This window comes from Loxodonta africana, chromosome 11, assembly GCF_030014295.1.
Source record: "Loxodonta africana isolate mLoxAfr1 chromosome 11, mLoxAfr1.hap2, whole genome shotgun sequence".
NCBI classification, from domain to species: Eukaryota; Metazoa; Chordata; class Mammalia; order Proboscidea; family Elephantidae; genus Loxodonta; species Loxodonta africana.
Window position 1 is genome coordinate 6,416,041 of NC_087352.1, and position 9,786 is coordinate 6,425,826.

At 40.4% G+C, this 9,786-nt stretch overlaps 1 protein-coding gene across 1 annotated transcript in view; it reads left to right on the plus strand.

The window, feature by feature from the left end:
- The window catches only part of LOC100677786 (cytochrome P450 2B11-like), a 28,443-nt gene extending 19,516 nt beyond the window's left edge, over positions 1-8,927 (plus strand). The window contains 3 exon segments of the mRNA XM_064293686.1: positions 6,560-6,736; positions 7,171-7,309; positions 8,479-8,927. Of these exon segments, the coding sequence (XP_064149756.1) occupies positions 6,560-6,736; positions 7,171-7,309; positions 8,479-8,735 (573 nt within the window). The 3' untranslated portion in view covers positions 8,736-8,927.
- Positions 8,928-9,786: the final 859 nt, after the last annotated feature.

The following is a 9,786-nucleotide window of genomic DNA, read 5'->3' on the forward strand; positions in this document are numbered from 1 at the left end:
AAGACTAAGCTCTGATAACTTGGCAGAAACCATGCAGGCAAGAAGGCAATGGGATGACATATATAAAACCTTGAAAGAAAACAATTTCCAATGAAGAATAATATATTCTGCAAAACTATAATTCAAATATGATGATGAAATTAGGCCATTTCCAGATAAACAGAAATTAAGGGAATATGTAAAAAATCAAAGGAAATCTACAAAAATTATTAAAGGGAGCCCTTCAGTTTGAGAACAAACAACATCAGACCACAGCCTGAACCCAGGACACAAGATCACACTAGCCAGATACTACCCTAGGAAATGAACTCTCAAGGACTATTCAAAACAAAACAAAACAAAAATTAAAATAGGGAACCAGAGAGGTTAATCTGTAAATAACAACATCAGAACAATAAAAGAGGAAATAAATGGTGTAGGTACAGCACTTTCTAGTGGAAAGAAAGGCAAGGCAATACCAAGTAATAAATAGACTGGTTCAAACCTACAAAGATAAGAATAAATTTCAAAGTAACCACAAAGAAAGTTAACAAACATACTAATCAAAATAAAGAAGAAAAACAATGAAGTCTCAGTAAAACAAAATCTACAAAAACAAAAGAAATGGAAAAAAAATCCACAAACAAAAACAATTCACCACAGAGGAGTAAGAGGAACAAAGAAAACGTCTACACCACAAAAAAAAATCACTACAAAACGACAGCATTAAACTCACACCTATCAATAATTACACTGAATATAAATGGCCAAAATGCACCCATAAAGAGACAGAGTGACGGAATGGATAAAAAACATGATCCATCAATATGCTGTCTACAAGACACTCACCTTAGAAACAAAGATGTAAATTTATTAAAAATCAAAGGATGGAAAAAATATATCAAGCAAACAGCTACCAAAAAAGAGCAGGAGTGAGAATACTCATCTCAGATAAAATAGGCTTTAAAACAAAATCCACCATAAAAGACAAAGAAAGGTACTATATAATGATTAAAGGGATGATCCATCATGAAGCCACAATCATAATAAATATCTAATCACCCAAAACAGAGCTCCAAAATATGTAAAACAAACTCTAACAGCACTGAAAAGAGAAACTGACAGTTCTGCAATAATAGTAGGAGACTTCAACACACCACTCTCAGTAAAGGACAGAACATCTAGAAAGAAACTCAACAAAGATACAGAAGATCTAAAGGACACAATCAGTCAATTTGACCTCACAGACATATATAGAACACTCTACCCAATAGATGCAAAGTACACATTCTTTTCCAACACACATGGAACATTGTCCGGAGACCACAACTTAGGCCACAGAGCAACCCTCAACAAAACCCAAAGCATTGAGATAATACAAAGTATCTTCTCTGATCACAATGCCATAAAAGTAGAAATTAGTAACAAGAAGAGCAAGGAAAAACATCAATTACATGAAAACTGAACACACCCTGCTTAAAAACTACTTGGTAATAGAAGAAACCAAAAATGGAGTTAAAAAATTCCTAGAATCAAACGAGAATGAAAACACATCATACCAAAACCTTTGGGACACAGCAAAGGCAGCGCTCAGAGGTCAATTTATAGCAATAAATGCATACATCAAAAAAGAAGAAAGGGGCAAAATCAAAACATTAGCTACACAACTTGAACAAATAGAAAGAACAGCAGAAGAAGCTTATAAACACCAGAAGGAAGGAAATAATAAAGATCAGAGCAGAAATAAATGAAACAGAGACTAGAAAAACAATAGAAAGAATCAACAAAACCAAAAGTTGGTTCTTTGAAAGGATCAACAAAATCGACAAACCACTGGCCAAATTGACAAAAGAAAAACAGGAGAGGATGTAAATAACCCAAATAAGAAATGAAATGGTGGACAGTACAACAGACCCAACTGAAATAAAAAGGATCATAACTGAGTATTATGAAAAACTATACTCCAACAAATTTGAAAACCTAGAGGAACTAGACAAATTTCTAGAAACACACTAACTACCCAAACTAACACAAACTGAAGTTGAAAATCTGAATAGACCTATAACAAGAGGAGAGATTGAAAAGGTAATTTTAAAAAACTCCCAACAAAAAAAGCCCTGGCCCAGATGGCTTTACTGGAGAATTCTACTAAACATTCAGAGAAGTGCTTACACCAGTACTACTCAAACTATTTCAGAACACAGAAAAGGAAAGGATATTTCTGAATTTGTTCCATGAGGCCGGCATAAACCTGATAACAAAATGAAGCAAAGACACTACAAAAAAATAAAATTACAGACCAATATCTCTCGTGAATTTAGATGCAAAAATTCTCAACAAAATTCTAGCCAACAGAATTCTGAATCATATCAAAAAAATAATACACCATGATCAAATAGGATACATACCAGGTATGCAAGGATGGTTCAACATTAGAAAATCAATCAACATAATCCACCACATAAATAAAAAGAAGAGAATCACATGATCATCTCAATCAACACAGAAAAGACATTGGATAAGGTCCAACGCTCATTCCTGATAAAAAGTCTCAATAAAATAGGTACAGAAGGGAAATTCTTCAACATAATAAAGGGCATCTATACAAAAGGAATAGCCAACATCATTCATAATGAAGAGAGGCTGAAAACATTGGCCTTGAGAACAGGAACAAGACAAGGATGTCCTTTATCACCATTCCTATTCAACATTGTGCTGGAAGTCCTAGCTAGAGCAATAAGGCAAGAAAAAGAAATAAAGGGCATCCAAATTGGTAAAGAAGAAGTAAAACTGTCCTTATTTGCAGGTGCAGATGATGTGATACTATACACAGAAAACCCAAAAGACTCCACAGGAAAACTACTAGAACTGATAGAAAGATTCAGCAGAGTAGCAGGATACAAGATAAACATACAAAAATGAGCTGGATTCCTATACGCCAATAAAGAGAAAGATGAAAAGGAAATCAGGAAAACAATACCATTTATAATATCCCCTAAAAGAAAAAAAAACTTAGGAATAAATCTAACCAGGGATGTAAAAGACCTATACAAAGAAAACTACAAAACACTGCTGCAAGAAACCAGAACAGATCTACATAAATGGAAAAGCATACTGTACTCATGAATAGGTAGACTCAACTTTGTGAAAATGTCAATTCTAACAAAAGCAATCTACAAATACAATGCAATCTCGATTCAAATACCAACAACATTCTTTAAAGACATGGAAAACCTAATCATTAACTTTATATAGAGAGGGAAGAAGCTCTAGATAAGTAAAGCACCATTGAAGAAGAATAAAATAGGAAGTTCACACTATCTGACCTCAGAACCTACTGTACAGGTATGGTAGTCAAAACAGCCTGGTACTGGTACAATGACAGATATATTGACCAATGAAACAGAATTGAGAACCCAGATGTAAATTCATGCACCTACAGTTACCTGATCCTCGACAAGGGCCCAAAATCCATCAAATGGGGAAAAGACAGTCTTTTTAACAAATGGTGCTGGCAAAACTGGATGTTGATCTGCAAAAAAAAATGAAACAGGACCCATACCTCACATCGTACACAAAAACTAATTCAAAATGGATCAAAGACATAAATATAAAGCCCAAAACTATAAAGATCATAGAAAAAAAATAGAATCAATGCTAGAGGCCCTCATACATGGCATTAATAGGACACAAACCATAACTAACAACACACAAACTCCAGAAAATAAGCTAGATAACTGGAATTTTCTAAAAATTAAACATTTATACTTATCAAAAGACTTCAAAACATCATCCTGAGACCAGAAGAACTAGATGGTGCCCGACCACAACCGATGACTGCCCTGACAGGGAGCACAACAGAGAACCCCTGAGGGAGCAGGAGATCAGTGGGATGCAGACCCCAAATTCTCATAAAAAGACCAGACTTAATGGTCTGACTGAGACTAGAAGAATCCCGGCGGTCATGGTCCCCAAACCTTCTGTTGGCCTAGGACAAGAACCATTCCTGAAGACAACTCATCAGACATGGAATGGACTGGACAATAGGTTGGAGAGAGATGCTGATGAAGGGTGAGCTACTTGTATCAGGTGGACACTTGAGACTGTGTTGGCATCTCCTGTCTGCAGGGGAGATGGGAGGGTAGAGAGGGCTAGAAACTGGCAAAATGGTCACGAAAGGGGAGACTGGAAGGAGGAAGCGGGCTGACTCATTAGGGGGAGAGTAAATGGGAGTATGTAGTAAGGAGTATATAAGCTTATATGTGACAGACTGACTTGATTTGTAAACTTTCACTTAAAGCACAATAAAAATTATTTTTTAAAAAAAGACTTCAAAACAGTAAAGAGAGAATCTACAGATTGGAAAAAAATTTTGGCTATTACAAATCAAAGTTCTAATGTTTAAAATCTACATGAAAATCCAACACCTCTACAACAAAAAGACAATTCAATTTAAAAATGGGTAAAGGAAATGAACAGACACTTCACCAAAGAAGACAATCAAGCAACTAACAGACACATGTGGCAATATTTGCCGTCACTAGCCATTAGAGAAATGCAAATCAAAACCACATTACCGGCATGAATCCAAAAAACAGAAAATAACAAATGTTGGGGAGGCTGTGGGGAAATTGGAACTCTTATGCACTGCTAGTAGGAATGCAAAATGTTACACCCATTTTGGAAAACGATATGGCACTTCCTTAAAAAGCTAGAAATAGAAATACCGTATGATCCTGCAATCCCCCTCGTAGGAATATAGCCTAGAGAAATGAGTCGTCACACAAATAGACACATGCACACCCATGTTCATTGCAGCATTGTTCACAATAACAAAAAGATGGAAACAACCCAAGTGCCCATCAACAGGTGAATGGATAAAGAAACTATGGTACATACGCATTGGAGTACTATGCAACGATAAAGAACAATGATGAATATGCAAAGCATCTCACAACAGGATAAATCTAGAGGGCATCATTCTGAGTGAAATAAGTCAACGGCAAAAGGACAAATATTGTATGAGACCACTACTATAAAAACTCAGGAAAAGGTTTACACACAAAAACAATCTCTGATGGTTACGAGGGTGGGTGGGGATGGAAAAATACTAAATGGGCAATAGATAAGTGGTAACTTTGGTGAAGGGCAAGATAGTACATAATACTGGGGAAGCCAGCACAACTTGTACAAGGCAAGGTCATGGAAGCTCCATAGACACATTCATACTCTCTGAGAGACCAAATTGCTGGGCTGAGGGGTGTGGGGACCATGGTCTTGGAGAACATCTAGCTCAATTGGCATAACGTAGTAGTTTGTAAAGAAAATGTTCTCTGTTCTACTATAGTGAGTAGCTTCTGGGGTCTTAAAAGCCTGTGAGTGGCCATCTAAGACAACTCCACTGGTCTCACCCCTTCGGGAGCAAGGGAGAATGAAGAAAACTAAAGATACGATAGAAAGATTAGTCCAAAGGACTAGTGAACCACAACTACCAAGGCCTCCATCAGAGTAAGTCCAGTAGAACTAGATGGTGCCTGGCTACCACCACTGACTGCTCTGATAGGGATCACAAGAGAGGGTCCCAGGCAGAGCCGGAGAAAAATGTAGAACAAAATTCTAAGTCACAAAAAAAGACCAGACTTACTGGCCTGACAGAGACTGGAGAAACCCTGAGAGTATGGCCCCCGGACACCCCTTTAGCTCAGTAATGAAGTCATGCCTGTTTTATAGGCAGGCCCATAAAACAAAATGAGACAAAGGGACACACCAGCCCAGCAGCAAGGACTAGAAGGCAAGAGGAAGCAGGAAAACTGGTGATTCGGAAGCCAAGGTGGAGAAGGGAGAGTGTTGGCGTGTCCTGGGGCTGTTAGACAATGTCACAAAACAATATGTGTACTATTTAATAAGAAGCTAGTTTGTTTGCTTTTCATAAAATAATAATAAAAAAAAAAAATAGTTCCAAGTAGTCAGCCGGCTCATTTGTGCAAGCACCAGTTCATCAATGCAGGACCCAGTGAGAGAGATGCAGAGTGGAAAGAGGCAGGGAGAAGTCTGAAAAAAGCAGTTAAACAGGCTGAGGTAGACAATGAGACACACGGAAAGCTGGAACCAAGACACGGAGGGAGAAAGAAAGGTGGAAAAGGGGAGGGATAGGGAGGTGGGGCAAACAAAAAGAAACGTGGATGAGGTAGGAGGACGCAGAAAGACAAAAATGTAAGGATAATGGATCAATGGAGACATAAAATCAGAGTGAGGGGCTCAAGTCAATGGATTTATCAATTGACCAATAATAGATAAAAGAACACACATTGCCCGGAAGAGAGAAAACCGGAAAGAGAGAGATGGAAAACAAAGAAAGATGTAGAAGGACATAAACAGAAGAGACAGACCCCAGATGCAAAGAGCTGGAGTCAAAAGATAAAGATGACAGAGATCTATCTCTGCATCTCTGTATCATCATCTATTTCTAGAGAGAGATTCCTCGCGGAGGTACTAGGACTCAGGAGGGCCGCCCTCTCCCTGTGACCCCACTAGCTCAGCCCCAGGTGGACCTCACATCACAGTCCCCCCTTTTTCTCAGGTGCTGGAGCTCTCCAGGGACTTCCTGCAGTATTTTCCCGGCCCACACTGGCAAATCTACAAAAACGTGCAGGAAGTCAGCGCCTTCATTTGCCGCAGCGTGGAAAAACACCGGCAAACGCTGAACCCGAGCGCCCCCCGGGCCTTCATTGATACCTACCTGCTCCGCATGGACAAAGTGGGGTCCAGGGCAGGGGAGGGAGGGAAGGGAAGGAGAAGAAGCTGGGAGCGGAGAAGAAGGGAGGGGAAAGGAAAAGAAAGGGAGAGTGGGGAGGAGGCGTCAAGAACAGAGGTTGCGGAGGGGAGAACAGCAAAGGGGAGAAAAGATGAGGAAGGGAAAGAGAATGGAGGTGAAAGGAAGAAAGCAGGCAAGAGATCAAAATGGCGGTGGCGGGGGCGGCGGGATGGCCGGTTGGGAGACAAACTCACCAAAAGGCTGGAAAGATAGAAATAGAGCAAGACGGAAAAGAAATAGAGATGGTTGGACACACAGCGCAAAGCCAAAGGGTGCATACGGTGGCAGAGGCCCAGAAACAGGAGAAAAGCGCCAAGAGACTTGCGTGCTGCAAGGCACCAGCCTTCCCTGACGCGAGCCCTGCCTTTCTGACCCAGAAGTCCGACCCCGACACCGAGTTCCACCACAGGAACCTCATTCTCACCGCACTGTCTCTCTTCTTCGCTGGCACTGAGACCACCAGCACCACTCTCCGCTACGGATTCCTGCTCATGCTCAAATACCCCCACATCGCAGGTGGGTGAAGCGGGGAAAGACAATCCCAGAGGGACCTTCCGACCCATCTTTGGGCTGCAGAAGTGGAACTAAGGACCCTGTGTGAATAAGAGAGGCAACAATGGTTTCGGACCTCGGGGGCACTGCAGGCTTTGGATTTAGTTTCCAACTAAATCGGCCCTGTTAATGGATGGATAATCTGTCCATCTCTCCTCTCAATGGCTTCATCCTCACTCCCTCATGGATTGACTCATCCATCCATTCATGAATTGTGTTTTATTCCTTAGTCCTTCCATCATTCATTTTTTCAATTCATCCTCCATCCATCCGTTATTTCATTTACCCACTTAATAAGTCACTCGTTTGTTTACTCATGTAATCATTAATTTATTAATCTATCATTCAATACACTCATTCACTTATTTTTTTATATTTCCATTCATTCGCCAATTTATTCATTAATTTATTCCTCCATCAATCAAGCCATCCATTCATTCATCTGAATTTTTCATTCATTGGGTTCATTGATTTGACTGTGGATGATTTATTAACCTATGACTCATTAATTGGTCTATTTATTGATCAGTAGGTGAATACATAATCCATTCATTGATTTGTTCACTCATCAGTCTTTCCAATCATGAATAAATCCACCCATGGATTGATGGATTGATGTATTTATTCACTTATTTATTTAGCTGTGCAAGAATTAATCTATTCATCTAACACACTGTTATATTCTTGAGGACTTCGCACAGTGCCTCGCATATAACACAGACAATAAATATTAGTTAGTTTTCTAGTAATCTTAGAGGGAGAATTTTGACAAAAAGCTCTTCTACAGATAACATTGAATCCACAAAAATATTTACCCACAAGGGAAGGTCAAAAGTGATTTCCCTTTAGATTGAAGACACGCATATGTGTGTGCACGTGTGTATGTATATGTGTATACTTGTGCATGTAAGGAGAGAATCCATAACATTTCAAAGGGTTAGAATCCTTGTTGCTTCCCTCCTCCACTCCCTCTCCAGCTGATTACTCTGAGGGGTGTCAATATTCCAACCCTTTACTGTAGATTTTCCCTGGCATATTGACCCTAGAAAGCAGTGTCCCCACTGAAATGCCTCTTTGAAATGCCTGCTTCAATGAAGTGAATCAGAGATTCATCAGTCCCTTGTTCTGTGCAGAAAAAGTCCAAAAGGAAATTGATGAGGTAATTGGCTCACATCGCCCTCCAGCTCTCGAGGACCGAGCCAAAATGCCGTACACCGATGCAGTCATCCACGAGATTCAGAGATTCGGGGACCTTCTCCCTGTTAGCTTGCCCCACTTGGTCACCAAAGACACTCACTTCCGAGGGTACATCATCCCCAAGGTGAGGACCGCTGGGCTCCTGCATCTCTCCTGTGTGGGCATCCTGGTTTCTCTTAATCTCAACACTTGACCACTTCTATGACTAGGGTTCCCTTGTTGTTTTTCTTGAGGGGGGGAGGGTGCAGGTAGAGAGGTAGTGAAATCTTTTGATCGGTTCCTTCTATCCTTCCCTCAGGACACTGAAGTAGTTCCCATCCTGAGCACTGCTCTCCATGACCCACGTTACTTTGAAAAACCAGATGAATTCAACCCTGACCACTTTCTGGATGACAAGGGGGCACTGAAGAAGAATGATGCTTTTATGCCCTTCTCCATAGGTAAGCTGGACACATGCTCCTTTCCCCAGACACCAGAGTGCAGGTTCCATCCCCTCTTCTAGACAAACAATGATAGGCCATTTATTGAACACTTACTAGATGCCAGTTACGTATGTTATCCCATTCCATTTTCACTACAACCTTAGAGGGGGCTTGAGACATGAGATTGTGTCCTAAAGACACATCTTGGTAAGCAGAACACTGAGCAAGTATTTTAACCTCTCCCTGGGTGGTAAAAATGGTTAGCACTTGGCTGCTAACAAAAGGTTGGAGGTTTGAGTCCACCCAAAGCACCTCAGAAGAAAGGCCTGAAGATCCACTTCTGAAAAAAATACTCCATTGAAAACCCTATGCAGCACAGTTTTACTCTGACACGTATGAGGTCACCATGAATTGGAATCTATCTGATGGCAACTGATTTTTTTAAACTTCAGTGTATAAATTTGCTTCAAAAAAAACCTGTTGAGCACTATTCTGAACCCAATGCTCTATTAGGGACTGAATATAATACATGAGACAAGTCACATAGACACAGTCCTCACCCCAGGTAATTCACAGTCCAGCTGGGGGCTTTGAGGGACCATAAGGAGAAGCTTATCTAAGGAACTGGCATCTAAACTAAGACCTCATAGGTGAATATTAGTCAACCACTGAAAGAATATTCCAGGGAAAGAGAACAGCAAGGGCCTGAAGGTGGAGACAGCATGGTATGTTTGAGAAACTATAAGAAATCCAGTGGGTCTAGTGTCTAGTTTATGGGATGGGATATAGGTGAAGAGCTCAGCTGGGCAGCATCTTGAAGGC